Raw genomic sequence first — 18,617 nt, 5'->3', positions numbered from 1 at the left:
CCCTGGAGGAGGGAGGGCAGGGCCTGAAGTGTCTCCACACTCAGGTCCATGTCTTCCGCCTCCAGGCTCTGTAGAGGCTCCTTTAGGTGCAGGTAGTCCGGCGTGGAGCGTACTGGCGCATGCCTTCCTGCACCGCTTCCGAGGGCTCCGATATGACCGGCAGCTCCTTTATCTCCATCCGAGAGGTCTTCTGCGAGACCTCTCCGGGCTGCCGGTCTTCTACCAGGACTTCCCTACCTGGAAACTGTTCACAGCGACCAGGTCCGTGGGGGCAGATCTCCTCGCGGAGCCCCTGCTACACAGCCCCCAGCTCCGTGTACAGGCGGCGGAGTCCCCCTCGGTGCACTCGAGGTTGGTCCTGGCAGAAGTCACCAGAGTCGGAGACCTCCTGGACTATGACAGGGGAGACTGGCTGGATCCCCTGACGCTCGCTCAGCGCATGGGGCTCTCCAGACCTCGTACTCCCCGGTGCGTACTTCAGGAGGTGAGGGCCGGTTTGCCGCCCGCTGCTCGGGTTTACCTTGACCGGGTCCTGCGAGAGGGTGCGCCCCGCCCACCCTCCACCCCAGGCCGTCTGGACCTTTTCATCGGGCCCCTGCCCCGTGGACCTGACTGACCCCCCTGCCTCTTCACCGTAAGCCGGCTACACGAGCTGCAGCTGATCCGTTTCCAGCCCGTGCCAAGGAAACATCTATACATGCTCGTGCGCCACACCCATCACGTCCACACCCTCGCGTCCCACCCCAACACAAAGTGGCGGGACCTCCTGCTACCTCTAGAGGGTGTGGAGCCCCGGTGGGCCAGCCTATATTCCACCCTGGTCCCGAGGCCCACCGGGGATATCAGTTGGCGGCTCCTTCATAGGGCCGTGAGCACGGGCGTGTACTTGGCGCTGTTCACCCCAATCCCAGACACCTGCCCCTTTTGCGGTGTGAGGGAAACCCTGGTGCACGTATACCTGTAGTGTGCCAGGCTGAAGTCCCTATTCCGGCTCCTCACAAACCTTTTTTTATGATTTTGGTTGCACTTTTCCCCTCACCTCCTTATCTGTGGACTCCCTATCTGTGGCCCCACTAAGTCACGGGACCTCCTGGTCAACCTTCTCCTGGCCCTGGCTAAAGTGGCCATCTATAAAACCAGGGTGAGGAGGTTGGCCGATGGAGTCTCCTGTGACTGTGGGGCGTATTTCTGATCCTCCGTCCATTCACACCTCCGGGCAGAGTTCCTCTGGGCGGCGTCCACTGACTCCTTTGATGCCTTCGAGGAGCAGTGGGCACTGTCCGGGGTTCTCTGCTCGGTGTCCCCGTCTGGTTCCCTTTGTTTGACTCTTTGACCCCACTCCTGTCCCTGTTATTTCATTAGTTGTCCCCTGTAATTATTTGGTTTTCCAAGTCCTGTGGACCCTCTTAGGCTGGGTGGGGATCCTTTAGCAGTGGATCCCAATAAGGCTACTCTGCTGTACCCAACTGGCCTGGGTCTATCACACCACCTAAATCTATATTTAGGTGCTTAGAGAGGGTGTCTAATGTTTTTTTCACTGGCAGTAAGTGCCCACGGATTGTCAGTGATGTCAGTGGAAATTATGGGTGCTCAGCATCTCTGAATATTGGGTGACTTGGTGAAGCTTGAACAGGGATGTAGGTGTCTAGTTTCAGGCTTCTGAAAAATTTGGCAAAATCTGATAAATTAAGGTAAGAAAACACAAATACTTCATAGTCTTTTTCCCTCAGGAACTTGAAGTAATAGTTAAAATATTGTTTAAACAGATTACGCCACTGAAAATTTTTACCTCCCAAACATAATCTATTAATATATTAAAAACTGTGTGTTCAAAATGGTTTAGAAAAATAAGACATTGCTGTTGCACTCCCTGCTGTATCCCTCTTAGTAGCTCCTGATCAATTTTAATGTTCAACAATAAGCATCTCTATAAATAGTCTCAAATTGTCAGGACAGCATGTCCTTTTCCCAAACAGTTTCTCAATGAGCTTTCCCTAAAATTTTGTACTTCTGAGACTTTGTATTCAAAATAATGACTCCTGATTTGGTCCCATAGATAACGATCACCCATCACAAAACTCCTTCCAGAGATTCCTACTCCAGGAGTTGAGATGCTTCACTTTACCAGACTGAATGGTTTGGTGCATTAGATATCCAGCTAGCATGTGCTGTTTTAATGGAAACACAAAACCTCTTCCGTCCTTGTCTTCTGTTTAACTCCTGCTTCTTAGGTCATGGAGCTGGCACTGCATGGCCGGATTTATATTTCTCTCTCTGTGTAGGCTGCAAGCAAACAGCAAGCCTGGGAGGGAGGGGGGAGAAGCGGAGCGTCAGCGGCACGCTCAGGGGAGCAGGTGGAGGCGGAGCGGAGGCGAGCTGGGGCAGCGGGGACCCATTTCTAGGGGCAGCATGGCCGGCGCTGGAATGCCACCCCTAGAAATGTGCCGCCCCAAGCACCTGCTTGTTTTGCTGGTGCCAAGAGCTGGCCCTGGTTCTAGAGCAGCTTGTGGTGCTGCTGCTCGGTTGGGAGCTTGGACCCAACATTTTAGGATATCCATAGTCAGTTGTTCCAGAGTAACAGCCGTGTTAGTCTGTATTCGCAAAAAGAAAAGGAGTACTTGTGGCACCTTAGAGACTAACCAGTTTATTTGAGCACAAGCTTTCGTGAGCTACAGCTCACTTCATCGGATGCATACTGTGGAAAGTATAGAAGATCTTTTTATACACACAAAGCATGAAAAAATGGGTGTTTACCACTACAAAAGGTTTTCTCTCCCCCCACCCCACTCTCCTGCTGGTAATAGCTTATCTAAAGTGATCACTCTGGGAGTGGCTAAATCATTATGCAAGGTAACCTATTTCCCCTTGTTTTTTCCTACCCCCCCCCCTCCCCCGACGTTCTTGTTAAACCCTGGATTTGTGCTGGAAATGGCCCAACTTGATTATCATACACATTGTAAGGAGAGTGATCACTTTAGATAAGCTATTACCAGCAGGAGAGTGGGGTGGGGGGAGAGAAAACCTTTTGTAGTGGTAAACACCCATTTTTTCATGCTTTGTGTGTGTAAAAAGATCTTCTATACTTTCCACAGTATGCATCCGATGAAGTGAGCTGTAGCTCACGAAAGCTTGTGCTCAAATAAATTGGTTAGTCTCTAAGGTGCCACAAGTACTCCTTTTCTTATAGTCAGTTGTTGTTTTGGTGGGCTGCCAAATTTTCCTGAGGAACAGGACAGGAAAGGGAAGTGGTGACTTTTAGCAGTTCATGCCTTGGCTAAACCTGAGTGGAGTTTCGTGAGACAAAGAAGAGGCACTGTTGCTGTCAGAGCTTTTCTCCCTGCTGAATTCCAAGGCAGTGTGCAAACAATGGACATGGGAGAGCTTCACAAAAAATGGTTAAACGAATCTTTTATTATGGAACTATTGAGTGACCTCAGCATAGTGATTGCTGCCAGCTCCCCGCAGATTCTCTGGTGACAGCTCTTGCAGTCTCTGGGCTTCCTTAATTTGCTTCCCAGTAAAAGCAGTAATCCTCTTTCTGAAATTTTACACTTGTTAACTTTTGTTCCTGAGACTGGCCATTTTTGCTTGTACTCCCCGAGCCAGATCAGTAAACTGCAGGTGCTTATGTCTGACTCACATTTTATCATTATGAAAAAATGCTAAGATGGAACTTTGTCCTTGCCTAAGATTTGTATTGTTGGAGTTATTCCTTAACAACATCTCTGTGCATTCCCCTGTGCTCCATGATACTCCTTGCCCAACGCTTTTACCCAACTGGATACTCATTTTTTAGGTGAAAATGATTCCATTAAAAGTCTTTTTGTAAGCTGTTTTCCCACTTTGTGTTGCCGATGAGCTGAGAAGAAATCTATCTTTGTGTAGATTGTCTAGATGAATTGAGAGTGGCAAATATTAGAAGATCTCAAGGCTTATCCTATCAGAGCTAGGTTATCATAGAATATCAGGGTTGGAAGGGACCTCAGGAGGTCATCTAGTCCAGCCCCCTGCTCAAAGCAGGACCAATCCCCAATTTTTGCCACAGATCCCTAAATGGCCCCCTCAAGGATTGAACTCACAACCCTGGGTTTAGCAGACCAATGCTCAAACCACTGAGCTATCCCTCCCCCTATCTTCTCTGCTTTCCCTCCGTAAATAATTCCTCTCTGAAATTTGTAGAGGAACTATGTGGGGCTCAGTAAATCATGTATTCAGCTTTGGTGTGTAGTTTGGAAATGGTGTATCTGATTTGGGATGTTGGTTTTGCAGTTTGTCTTCTGTGAATGGCTGCTACCTCTCTGTACAGGAGCGTCTTGCGGCTCACTAGTCTTTGGGTGGTGACTTTGATGCAGTGTTCTGCCCTTGCTCAAGCAAGCTGAGGAATTGAATGAGAAGACAGACCAACGTCTTGCCAGTCAGATAGATAGATTTGGTGGCAATTGGCATAAGTGAATTGTATAGACTATTTTAATGGATTTCTATCAGTTGTGGGGTCTTATCCCACACTAGACACCATGTGGTGAGAGAGAGAACTCCAAAAGCAGGGGTCTGTGAAGGCATTTTGTCTAGATAGTTCCAGTTACGGATATTGTGAGTAACCTAGTTCTGCTGTTAACGTCTCTCAAAGTCATCAATGCTCTGAAATGTCTGCATCTGTGTGGTTTGTCAAGTTCTGGAAACTTACAGTAGTATGTTCATCCTCATGATCCAGCTGCCACTGTCTGATTCTGAATACAGTGAGCTCTGTGTATCATCAACTGGCTGACGCGTTAATTCCTATGTAATCCCAGCTAGTGACATTACCCGCATGGCCCCACAGTATGCCAACATTTTTATGGCTGACTTAGAACAACGCTTCCTCAGCTCTCGTCCCCTAATGCCCCTACTCTACTTGCGCTACATTAATGACATCATCATCATCTGGACCCATGGAAAAGAAGCCCTTGAGGAATTCCACCATGATTTCAACAATTGCCATCCTACCATCAACCTCAGCCTGGACCAGTCCACACAAGAGATCCACTTCATGGACACTACGCTGCTAATAAGCGATGGTCACATAAACACTGCCCTACACCGGAAAGCTACTGACCACTATTCCTACCTACATGCCTCCAGCTTTCATCCAGACCACACCACACGATCCATTGTCTACAGCCAAGCTGTACGATACAACCGCATTTGCTCCAACCCCTCAGACAGAGACAAATACCTACAAGATCTCTATCAAGCATTCTTACAACTACAGTACCCACTTGGGGAAGTGAAAAAACAGATTGACAGAGCCAGAAGAGTACCCAGAAGTCACCTACTACAGGCCCAACAAAGAAAATAACAGAACACCGCTAGCCATCACCTTCAGCCCCCAACTAAAACCTCTCCAACGCATCATCAAGGATCTACAACCTATCCTGAAGGACGACGCATCACTCTCACAGATCTTGGGAGACAGGCCAATCCTTGCTTACAGACAGCCCCCCAACCTGAAGCAAATGCTCACCAGCAACCACACAACAGAACCACTAACCCAGGAACCTATCTAAACTGGGAGGAGAGGTACTGAACTGACACTAAACTGGGAGGAGAGGTAGATACGCTGGAGGGTAGGGATAGGATACAGAGGGACCTAGACAAATTGGAGGATTGGGCCAAAAGAAATCTGATGAGGTTCAACAAGGACAAGTGCAGAGTCCTGCACTTAGAACGGAAGAATCCCATGCACCGCTACAGACTAGGGACCGAATGGCTCAGCAGCAGTTCTGCAGAAAAGGACCTAGGGGTTACAGTGGACGAGAAGCTGGATATGAGTCAACAGTGTGCCCTTGTTGCCAAGAAGGCCAATGGCATTTTGGGATGTATACGTCGGGACATTGCCAGCAGGTCGAGGGACGTGATCATTCCCCTCTATTCGACACTGGTGAGGCCTCATCTGGAGTACTGTGTCCAGTTTTGGGTCCCACACTACAAGAAGGATGTGGAAAAATTGGAGAGAGTCCAGCGGAGGGCAATAAAAATGATTAGGGGACTGGAACACATGACTTATGAGGAGAGGCTGAGGGAACTGGGGATGTTTAGTCTACAGAAGAGAAGAATGAGGGGGGATTTGATAGCTGCTTTCAACTACCTGAAAGGGCATTCCAAAGAGGATGGCTCTAGACTGTTCTCAGTGGTAGCAGATGACAGGACAAGGAGTAATGGTCTCAAGTTGCAGTGGGGGAGGTTTAGGTTGGATATTAGGAAAAACTTTTTCACTAGGAGGGTGGTGAAACACTGGAATGCGTTACCTAGGGAGGTGGTGGAATCTCCTTCCTTGGAAGTTTTTAAGGTCAGGCTTGACAAAGCCCTGGCTGGGATGATTTAATTGAGGATCGGTCCTGCTTTGAGCAGGGGGTTGGACTAGATGACCTCCTGAGGTCCCTTCCAACCCTCATATTCTATGATTCTATCCTTGCAACAAAGCCCGTTGCCAACTGTGTCCACATAGCTATTAAGGGGACACCATCATAGGGCCTAATCACATCAGCCACACTATCAGAGGCTCGTTCACCTGCACATCTACCAATGTGATATATGCCATCATGTGCCAGCAATGCCCCTCTGCCATGTAGATTGGTCAAACTGGACAGTCTCTACGTAAAAGTATAAATGGACACAAATCAAATGTCTAGAATTATAACATTCAAAAACCAGTTGGAGAACACTTCAATCTCTTTGGTCACTCGATTACAGACCTAAAAGTTGCAATTCTTCAACAAAAAAACTTCAAAAACAGACTCCAACGAGAGACTGCTGATTTGGAATTAATTTGCAAACTGGATACAATTAACTTAGGCTTGAATAGAGACTGGGAGTGGATGGGTCATTACACAAAGTAAAACTATTTCCCCTTGTTTATTCCGCCCCCCGCCCCCCACCCCCCACTGTTCCTCAGACGTTCTTGTCAACTGCTGGAAATGGCCCACCTTGATTATCACTACAAAAGGTCCCCCCCCCACCCCCCGCTCTCCTGCTGGAATAGCTCACCTTACCTGATCACTCTCATCACAGTGTGTATGGTAACACCCATTGTTTCATGTTCTCTATGTATATAAATCTCCCCACTGTATTTTCCACTGAATGCATCTGATGAAGTGAGCTGTAGCTCACGAAAGCTTATGCTCAAATAAATTTGTTAGTCTCTAAGGTGACAGAAGTACTCCTTTTCTTTATACAGATAATGAACGGCAGGGAGTTTATTTCTTATTCAACAGTATCCCTCTTAGTAGATCATGATTAATTTTAATGTTCAGCAATAAGCGTTCTATAAAGAGTCTCACATCGTCAGGACAGTGTGTCCTTTTCCCCAAACTGTTCTCAATGAGCTTTCCTTAAAACTTTGTACTTCTGAAACTTTGTATTAAAATATTGACTCCTGATTTGGTCCCAGACCAACAGTCACCCATCACAAAACTCCTTCCAGAGATTCCTACTCCAGGAGTTGAGATGCGTATTGTTGCTTGAACTAAACACTTCACCTATGCAGTTATGATGTTTTTTCCTGAGCATTAAAACCAAGATAGTGAAACAATTTTCCAGCCCTTTGTAGTTATTAATAATATATTTATTAATTTTAGCAAAATTTACATGGAAGTGTTACTAATGACTTCTGTAATAAAAATTGCAATTCATTTTCAATTCTCTAAGCAGCCTGTGCTTTGTCTTCTCTTTCTCCACTGCTCCAGTGGGTTTGACGCCATGTTTATCCACCATATATTCCTCCTCCATGTCATGAATTGTAGGGGTAAGAATCACTCCGTACACAGCCCGCCCACTTGGGCCATGTCCTAGGGCCGATTCTGGCTGTAGGTAGCTCCCTTTAGTTAAAGCTGCTTGGGGTAGCAGACCCCTAATGTGGCGTTGATGTGGGGGGGGGGGGGGGGGGGGGACATGGCTTGTGGGACAGCTGGGAAGAGGAGAATGGGTAATACAGGGATAGGGTGAACTCTGTTCCTCTTCCTCAGTCTCAAACCCAGAGGCGTTAGTAATAGTACAGTTTAGAAAGTAGTTCTTGAATCTATTTGATCTGCTTTGGAAAAAAAAAAAAAAAGTCCCACATTTCTGAAACATGCATGTTTTATTTCCACAGTTTGCAACTTTATGTCTCATGAAAAGTGCCTCAAGCATGTGAAGATACCATGCTCGTGTATTGCGCCGAGTCTCGTAAGGGTGAGTTGGCAAGTGTTATGATATACTTTACCTAGCCAGTGGCTTGAGTTTATTTGCTATATCTTTCTCATTAGTAAATTAATTGAAAAAAATAGACTGGCTCATTAATGTAATGATTTTAATATAAGCTAAATATGTTATTCATTGGTTCAAACTCTTACATCCTTTCCATGACAAAAGTTTTAAATCTAAGCCCTTCTGAACCTGCCTGGAACAGGTGGTTATGCACAAACTGCTTTGAAAAATGCTGTTTTGCTTTCCTTAAAGATTACTAAAGTGGTTTAATGGTGTGTCATTACCTGGAAGAATTGTCATGCTTGAATGTGGTAACTGATTCAGATGAGGTGCATAAGTACAATACACTCTTATACATGGTTTTCTGAGCAAGGTTTTTGGACATTACCACATTTTTTACAGCAATTACATTTCAGTAGAGGGTTATAAGCCTTTGGTGTTGAATGAAAGAGCTGTTTTTGACTTCTGTAGGTTGGTGCATCTTAACATTTTTGTTCATGTGTGCCCTTTTTTGGGTCTTAACTGTAGCGGTGAATTCAGACAGAAAATATCATATTGTCTCTATATAAATTCATGGTATGCCCACATCTTGAACACTGTGTGAATATCTGGTTGCCCCATCTCAAAAAAGATATATTGGAATTGGAAAAGGTTCAGAAAAGGGCAATAAAAATGATTAGGGGTATGGAAGGGCTTCCATATGAGGATTGATTAAGAAGACGAGGACTTTTCAGCTTGGAAAAGAGATGACTAAGGGGGCGGGATATGGTAGAGGTCTATAAAATCATGACTGGTGTGGAGAAAGTAAATAAGGAAGTGTTATTTACTCCTTCTCATAACACAAGAACTAGGGGTCACCAAATGAAATCTGTAGGTAGCAGGTATAAAACAAAGAGAAGGAAGTATTTCTTCACACAATGCACAGTCAACCTGTGGAACTCTTTGCCAGAGGATGGTGTGGAGACCAAGACAATAACAGAGTTAAAAAAAAGAACTAGATAAGTTCCTGGAGGCTATTAGACAGGATGAGCAGTGATGGTGTCCCTAGCCTCTGTTTGCCAGAAGCTGGGATTGGGTCATGGATCACTTGATGATTACCTGTTCTGTTCATTGCCTCTGGGGCACCTGGCATTGGCCCCTGTCAGAAGACTGGATACTGGGCTAGATGGACCTTTGGTCTCACCCAGTATGACTGATCTTATGTACACTTTCTGATTTTTTGTTGTGGGTTTTTTTTGTTTTTTTACGTTTTAACTTGGTAATATTTCTAAATCCTTATGTGGAGGCATACGCGGCTTTGGAACCGTAGCTGGGTGCTTTATAATTTTGGTACTGCAGCATGATTCTTTCACACATGATGTCTCTCTCAGGAACATGTTCCTGCAGAACATAAGTATGAATACACACACAAAAATTGGATTCAATTTAAATACTGAAGAAGAAAGGCACAAAAAGGTATTGTGGAGCCGGAGGAAGAGGGAAATGGGGGCAGTAAAATGCCTGGTGAAGTGTAAAGTGGTGCGAAAGCTTTAAATAAGGAAAACCTGGAACAGTTAGAGACATCTGTCATTAAAACAATCTCAGTGAATCAAAGGGATGTTGATACAGGTATAACAGAGAAAATAATCAGATACTTTTGGGAACATTTAGATGGAGAACCAGTGTCATCTTATACTGATATCTCGGATGTGTACTGCAAGTTCTTATATATAATGTCATTAAAACCCACCCATTCTGTCTGATTTAAACTTTTTCTTAGGTATGTTTTTACACTGCATGTGACCTAGGACCTGCGAATATGAATGGACTAGGATGCTGAGGGTGGGGTCATGGTAAGAGGCTGTGGCTATTTTTGGTGGAGGATGTGCTTGATAAGAGTGGCTGGATAGGGTGGGCAGAGGCAACAGGAAAAGGATGGCAAGAAGAGCTCACCTGTCTTCTTCATTCACAACTTCTGGATCCTAGCGTCCATCAGATTTTGCTACTTTTTCGTTCAGCTCCTGGGACATGACTTACCAGGCACTCCTGGTGAACCTACTTGTGGATCATGGCCCCTGGGCTGGAAAGTACTGCTCCAGATCCTGTTGTTTTAGATGTATGGGCTTGTGGCTGCAACAATAGACACTATTTCTAAGGCTACATGCTTTATTTATTTTGCTGTTCATGTCACCCTCTGCAAAGAGGCAGATATTACAGCTCGGTAAGTCAACAACTGGGTCAGCTACATCATGACATATGAATAAGTTTGTGAGTAAGTTTGGAGAGGGTCATAGATCAATGAAGTAACATTTAACTAGTTCAGGTTCTGAGAGAGAGAGAGAAATGATCATCTTTTTTGGAAATGTGTGACTGACCAAGTATTCATTCGTTCGTTTAAATTTGGCGTGTGATTTAAAATATCAATTCTTCTTAATTTTGTGTTGAAAACCATCAGTCTGAATGTATTAATGTTAAAATCTGTTTGATATTACAATATTGTAGTCTAGTTGTTTTTACTTTTGTCTGGGTGCAGGTTGTTTTCCTCACTTTTCTCAAATGTGTATTGTTATATATTTTATCTGATGTTTTATTTTTGCTTAAACAATCAAAATACAAACAATAGCATATTTTATTTAACTTTAGATCATCCTCTCCTACAGTTGTGCAGCATGCCTTGTAACAATTGGCAGCTTTCCACACTCTGAATTGTCCACCTGTCAGTGTTGCTGAACAGAATTGTAAAGGGTTGAAGAGCCTTCATGTCGAAAGGTGCTATATAAAATTTAAGATAGTCCAGAAGTAAACTGAACAGTTTCTTCACACAATGGTACTCTGTGGAACTCTTTGCCAGAGGATGTTGTGAAGGCCAAGACTATAACAGGGTTCAAAAAAGAACTAGATAAGTTCATGGAGGATAGGTCCATCAATGGCTATTAGCCAGGATGGGCAGAGATTGTGTCCCTAGCCTCTGTTTGCCAGATGCTGGGAATGAGTGACAGGGGAAAGGATCACTTGATGATTATCTGTTCTGTTCATTCCCTCTGGGACACCTGGCATTGGCCGCTGTTGGAAGACAGGATACTGGGCTAGCTGGACCTTTGGTCTGACCCAGTCTGGCCTTTCTTATGTTCTTGTTTTCTTGATTTGGGTATCTGAGTTCTGTTCACTTGCTCAGCGGGCCAGGGGTAAGGCTGCCATGTGGGAGATCTTGTTTTGTGTGCAGTCTATATGAAGTAAATATTGAACTTCACTCTTAATTTAAAAACATAACAAAGCAAAACAACTAATGACGGTTTATAATATGTGTGGAAATTTTATTTTTGCATCAGTCACCATCCCTTCAGATTATTTACATGTGGTTCTTTATGAAAAGCTCTGATGTATGAAGTGGTGTTAAGAGGGTATTTTTCTTGTCATTTTCTCCTCATATATTAATATTAAGCTTATGACATAAATTACATTTTTAATCTCTTGGATTTTATCTGGAACAGACTTTAAAGTCCATCTGTGACAGTGTTTCATTTGTTGTTAAATCAAACTGTCAGAGAACCATTTTTCAATGATTGTCTCATGGAAATTTTCATACCTAAACAGAGCTTGCTTTCCAGGATCAAGTAAAAGCTCATACAGTCTCAACCATGTCATGATTGCAGCTAGTCTCAGATAAGTTCCTGACTAGGAGATTTGCAAGGATGCCTTACAAAGTTGGTTTTTGCTTGGACTCAGTGTTTCAGACTGGAATCAGGCCATGGTATTTCAAAACCTGTTTTTGTAGAGAGTCCAACTTGCCAAGCGTCCATTTTTACTGTTCATGGGGTGTTTCTGTTTTAGTTCTGTGTGTTGTGGGGCTGTTAAGTATCTCTGCTATTATCATTTAAAAGAAAATTACTCTTTGTACGGTCTGAGATGTTTAAAAAACTAACTGTATTGTGCTTAGTGGTAAACACTACACATCCTCACTGTGTATTTCATCCTAGTTATGTAGGTGACGTTATGTGTTGTGTAAGCTTTGCCTGGACATAGAAATATTTGAATTTTTTTGTGTTGATTTAACAGATTGTGGCCATATAGAGAATTTTTTTAGTTTTTACGTGTTTTCTATGATAAATGCTTGCTTTTAGAGAAGTTAGGTATTTGTAGTCTTTTTTGAATGTAGTTGTGTTTAATGCAATTGTTACCCAAGATTTATATTTCTGGAGTTGTATGTGGACTGGAATCTGTCATAGTCCAACAGTATTGTATTAATTTTGTGCAAACTAGGGTATCTATACAAAAGCGTGCAGAGATAGACCCCCTCTACAGTTCTTGATTGCACATATGCTGAAGTAGAACTGCAAATCTATATTAAGGCTTTTACAAATTTTCTGTATAGTAATTTGTTTAGAACGTATTAGTTATTGGTTGCTTGCATGTGTGATATTGGTCTTAATTTTTTTCTTGCTGATTCAGATACTGGGAAATCAAGATTATAGTTCCCCTAAAATGTTGCCCAGAGACCAGAATTTGCTGTTGACTGTCTTGCGGAAGAGATGTCACTACTATTACCTCAGACTACTAGTGTCCTGGGTGGATGTTTAATAACTGATCCTTTTACCACTGAAACTGGTGAATGTAGCATCTCCTTGTCCCCTGCCCATGAATTGTGATTTACTGAGCAGCATTTGCTCCCAGTAGGTAGAAATCTAACTTTCTTTCCAGAGACCATATCCCTTTGAACCCTGGGAAAGCTTACATTATTTAAGTTTCTTTTTCACAAATGACAGATTTATTGCCCCGGTCACAGATCAGGTGACAGTGTGGCGGGGAAGCATCAGTGCAGCTTTCCAGGGGTCTGTGACTTCATAAGCAGGTGGTTGACCTTGTCTGTTGACCTGATTCTTTTTTTTCCCCATTGGCTCCAGCTATGTACAAGAGATTGGTTGTATTTGTCAGTTGTTGTATTGCTCATAAGGGGCTGGAAGAAGTGAAAATGGCGGGGGGAGGGGGTTAATCCCCATTTAAAACTATTGGTAATCTGTTCTGCATTAAACATTCCATGTTTAGTGGTTACAGTTCCATGCTTCTTTTTCTAGTCTTCACCACTATAGCATTTTGCCTCGGCATTAGGAGCTTCACACGAGTGAGTTCCACCAAAGGGGTGAAAGTCCAAATAGCATCGTCATCACCGTCACTGTTTGCCTCAGATTTTAAGGAAGTGCCTAAGAATGCTCAATCACTTACTAAGGTTTATCAAAATCAGGCATTTGATAACTTCCAAGACTTCAGATACAAACATGTTACAGTCAGATAGAGGGAAGAACGTCGGGACAGGTATAGCTTGGGGAAATGAGGGATGGAAAGATGGAGAGGAGCGGGGAAGGCAGAGAAAGTGAGGCTAGTGGTGGAGGGACTGGGTGAGAGTGAGGGGTGGGAGGAGGTTGGGGCAAACAGCCTATCAGAAGGTAGAAAACAGTGTCCAGAATCCCAGTGGAGAATGCTGTCTCCTGACATTACCTGTCTGAAGGTGCCTCAGCCTTCCCTCACTTCTGTTTTCAGGAGTTGCTGCTTGCTACTGGGATCTGCTTCTGCTGCCCAGAGTGCTGTGGTGCTGCTTGCGGTTCCTGTAGCTGGGGAGGGTCGGCGTCTGCTGGGGCCTGGTGCCCCGGGGAAGTGGGGGTGTGTGAAGGGGTATGTAAATATAACTCAGGATGATCTGAAGTCGAACAGAGCAGCTAGTTACTAACTTTGATCTTGGCCAGGATCATGAGCTCTCTAATGAGGTGCAATAGAACCTTAAAATGACCCCAGCTTTGTTTTATAGCTCACCTTCTGAGCGGTGACATTTCCAGTTTCACAGTGCCCTGTAATAGGGGCTCTGGTTCAGTTACAGCTCAGTGAGATGAGTAGTACCTGTTGAATCATCAAAATCATTCCTTGGAAGTGTCCCATCCAAGTATTGACCTAGCCCAGCCCTCCTGAGCTTTGAAGATTAGACTGGTTAGTATGATTGCAGGTCTTGTTTCTTTGTTCTAAAAATCAGCTGACATCAAACATTATTCCTGTGAGAGACAGTTTGATTTTAGAGGTGAAAATGAGAGAACTCCATTTTGGTTTTTTTTAAATGGTAAATTTTGTGTGTGTGTGTGTGTGTGTGTATTTGTGAGTTAAGAGGCCGGGAAGTAGGTGGACAGGGAGGGGAGGGATAGCTCAGTGGTTTGAGCATTGGCCTGCTAACCCCAGGGTTGTGAGTTCAATCCTTGAGGGGGCTGTTTAGGGATCTTGGGGCAAAAATTGGGGATGGGTCCTGCTTTGAGCAGGGGGTTGGACTGGGTGACCTCCTGAAGTCCCTTCCAACCCTGATATTCTATGATTCTATGACAGATATGAATCACAAATAGTGACACTGGTTATAAAACTCTTCTCTCACTCTCACATAAACATATTTGGGTATGAGGTGAGAGACTTCAGCACTCATGGATTTAAAAAAGGAAAGTTTATATATTCTCCCTGTGATAAATGAAGGGGTGGGGGTAGCTCCCTTTTATGGACATCCAGCCAGCCAGTAGCTATAACAGCCTCTTGGTGGCTGTTCTCTGCTTGCTTTACCTGTCAAGAATTAACAAAGACCCCCAGGTAAAGAAAAAGGCACCTGACCAAAAGAGCCAGTAGGAGGGCTAGAACTTTTTAAAATTGGGAAAGACGCTTTTCCTTTGTGTCTGTGGTTGTTCTCCGGAGAGAAGGGACAGAGCAGGACAGGGTTGAAGTTATGCTGTAAGCAGCTTTAAAATCAGGTATGAAAAAACATCAATTCATACTTCAAACCCACTTATCTGAAACCCCAGATGTGTAAGTGGATCAGAAATCTTTAGAAAGATGCGATTAGGTTATTTTCTTTTATTTCTGAAAGGCTTGTAGACTCCTCTGTGCTAAACCATGATGCTTTTGTTTCCTTGTAATCTTTAAGCTAAACCCCCTAGAAAGCAATTTTGAGTACTTAATTTTTGGAATTGCTCTTTTAAAAACTAGCAAAAGCCTAAGTTCCAGATGTATTTTTTTTTCTTTTTTAATAAAATTTACCTTTTTTAAGAACAGGATTGGATTTTTGGTGTCTTAAGACGTTTGTGCACAAATTGTTCGATTAGCAACAGCTAATTTCATAGAATCATAGAATATGAGGGTTGGAAGGGACCTCAGGAGGTCATCTAGTCCAACCCCCTGCTCAAAGCAGGACCGATCCCCAACTAAATCATCCCAGTCAGGGCTTTGTCAAGCCTGACCTTAAAAACTTCTAAGGAAGGAGATTCCACCACCTCCCTAGGTAACGCATTCCAGTGCTTTACCACCCTCCTAGTGAAAAAGTTTTTCCTAATATCCAACCTAAACCTCCCCCACTGCAACTTGAGACCATTACTCCTTGTCCTGTCATCTGCTACCACTGAGAACAGTCTAGAGCCATCCTCTTTGGAATGCCCTTTCAGGTAGTTGAAAGCAGCTATCAAATCCCCCCTCATTCTTCTCTTCCGTAGACTAAACAATCCCAGTTCCCTCAGCCTCTCCTCATAAGTCATGTGTTCCAGTCCCCTAATCATTTTTATTGCCCTCCGCTGGACTCTCTCCAATTTTTCCACATCCTTCTTGTATGTAGGGCCCAAAACTGGACACAGTACTCCAGATGAAGCCTCACCAATGTCGAAGAGAGGGGAACGATCACGTCCCTCGATCTGCTGGTAATGCCCCTACTTCTACATCCCAAAATGCCATTGGCCTTCTTGGCAACAAGGGCACACTGTTGACTCATATCCAGCTTCTCGTCCACTGTAACCCCTCGGTTCTTTTCTGCAGAACTGCTGCCTAGCCATTCGGTCCCTAGTCTGTAGTGGTGCATGGGATTCTTCCGTCCTAAGTGCAGGACTCTGCACTTGTCCTTGTTGAACCTCATCAGATTTCTTTTGGCCCAATCCTCCATTTGTCTAGGTCCCTCTGTATCCTATCCCTACCCTCCAGCGTATCTACCTCTCCTCCCAGTTTAGTGTCATCTGCAAACTTGCTGAGGGTGCAATCCACGCCATCCTCCAGATCATTAATGAAGATATTGAACAAAACCGGCCCCAGGACCGACCCTTGGGGCACTCCGCTTGATACTGGCTGCCAACTAGACATGGAGCCATTGATCACTACCCGTTGAGCCCGACAATTTAGCCAGCTTTCTATCCACCTTAGAGTCCATTCATCCAGCCCATACTTCTTTAACTTGCTGACAAGAATACTGTGGGAGACCGTGTCAAAAGCTTTGCTAAAGTCAAGGAACAACACATCCACTGCTTTCCCCTCATCCACAGAACCGGTTATCTCTTCATAGAAGGCAATTAGATTAGTCAGGCATGACTTTCCCTTGGTGAATCCATGCTGACTGTTCCTGATCACTTTCCTCTCCTCTAAGTGCTTCAGAATTGATTCCTTGAGGACCTGCTCCATGATTTTTCCAGGGACTGAGGTGAAGCTGACTGGCCTGTAGTTCCCAGGATCCTCCTTCCCCCCTTTAAAGATGGGCACTACATTAGCCTTTTTCCAGTTGTCTGGGACCTCCCCCGATCGCCATGAGTTTTCAAAGATAATGGCCAATGGCTCTGCAATCACATTTGCCAACTCCTTTAGCACTCTCGGATGCAGCGCATCCGGCCCCGTGGACTTGTGCATGTCCAGCTTTTCTAAATAGTCCCGAACCACTTCTTTCTCCACAGGGGGCTGGTCACCTCCTCCCCATGCTGTGCACCCCAGTACAGTAATCTGGGAGCTGACCTTGTTCGTGAAGAAAGAGGCAAAAAAAGCATTGAGTACATTAGCTTTTTCCACCTCCTCTGTCACTAGGTTGCCTCCCTCATTCAGTAAGGGGCCCACACTTTCCTTGACTTTCTTCTTGTTGTTAACATACCTGAAGAAACCCTTCTTGTTACTCTTAACATCTCCTGCTAGCTGCAACTTCAGGTGTGATTTGGCCTTCCTGATTTCACTCCTGCAAGCCCAAGCAATATTTTTATACTCTTCCCTGGTCATTTGTCCAATCTTCCACTTCTTGTAAGCTTCTTTTTTGTGTTCAAGATCAGCAAGGATTTCACTGTTTAAGCCAAGCTGGTTGCCTGCCATATTTACTATTCTTTCTACACATCGCGATGGTTTGTCCTTGTAACCTCCATAAGGATTCTTTAAAATACAGCCAGCTCTCCTGGACTCCTTTCCCCCTCATGCTATTCTCCTAGGGGATCCTGCCCATTAGTTCCCTGAGGGAGTCAAAGTCTGCTTTTCTGAAGTCCAGGGTCCGTATTCTGCTGCTCTCCTTTCTTCCCTGTGTCCGGATCCTGAACTTGACCATCTCATGGTCACTGCCTCCCAGGTTCCCATCCACTTTAGCTTCCCCTACTAATTCTTCCCGGTTTGTGAGCAGCAGGTCAAGAAGAGCTCTGCCCCGAGTTGGTTCCTTCAGCACTTGCACCAGGAAATTGTCCCCTACACTTTCCAAAAACTTCCTGGATTGTCTGTGCACCGCTGTATTCCTCTCCCAGCAGATATCAGGGTGATTGAAGTCTCCCATGAGAACCAGGGTCTGCGATCTAGTAACTTCCGTGAGTTGCCGGAAGAAAGCCTCGTCCACCTCATCCCTCTGGTCCGGTGGTCTATAGCAGACTCCCACCACGATATCACCCTTGTTGCTCACACTTCTAAACTTAATCCAGAGACACTCAGGTTTTTCTGCAGTTTCATACTGGAGCTCTGAGCAGTCATACTGCTCTCTTACATACAATGCAACTCCCCCACCTTTTCTGCCCTGCCTGTCCTTCTTGAACAGTTTATATCCATCCATGACAGTACTCCAGTCATGTGAGTTATCCCACCAAGTCTCTGTTATTCCAATCACATCATAATTCCTTGACTGTGCCAGGACTTCCAGTTCTCCCTGCTTGTTTCCCAGGCTTCTTGCATTTGTGTATAGGCACTTGAGATACTTGCTGTTTGTCCTGCTTTCTTAGTATGAGGCAGGAGCCCTCCCCTCTCGTGCTCTCCTGCTCGTGCTTCCTCCCTGTATCCTAGTTTAAAGCCCTCCTCACTAGGTTAGCCAGCCTGCTTGTGAAGATGCTCTTCCCTCTCTTCATTAGGTGGAGCCCATCTCTGCCTAGCACTCCTCCTTCTTGGAACACCATCCCATGGTCCAAGAATCCAAAGCCTTCACTCCGACACCACCTGCATTGCCATTCGTTGACTTCCACGATTCGATGTTCTCTACCCAGGCCTCTTCCTTCCACTGGGCGGATGGACGAGAACACCACTTGTGCCTCAAACTCCTTTATCCTTCTTTCCAGAACCACGTAGTCTGCAGTGATCCGCTCAAGGTCATTCTTGGCAGTATCATTGGTGCCCACTTGGAGAAGCAGGAAGGGGTAGCG

General features: G+C 44.8%; 1 protein-coding gene across 1 annotated transcript in view; it reads left to right on the top strand.

The window, feature by feature from the left end:
* Positions 1 to 18,617, top strand: part of DGKQ (diacylglycerol kinase theta) — a 180,324-nt gene that overhangs the window by 45,007 nt on the left and 116,700 nt on the right. Inside the window, 1 exon segment of the mRNA XM_007056846.4 lies at positions 8,126 to 8,205. Coding sequence (XP_007056908.3) covers positions 8,126 to 8,205 — 80 coding nt within the window.

Source organism: Chelonia mydas, chromosome 5 (genome assembly GCF_015237465.2).
Source record: "Chelonia mydas isolate rCheMyd1 chromosome 5, rCheMyd1.pri.v2, whole genome shotgun sequence".
In the NCBI taxonomy this organism is placed as follows: Eukaryota; Metazoa; Chordata; order Testudines; family Cheloniidae; genus Chelonia; species Chelonia mydas.
The sequence above is the reverse complement of the archived record's forward strand: the minus strand, read 5'-3'. Positions and strand labels throughout refer to the sequence as shown.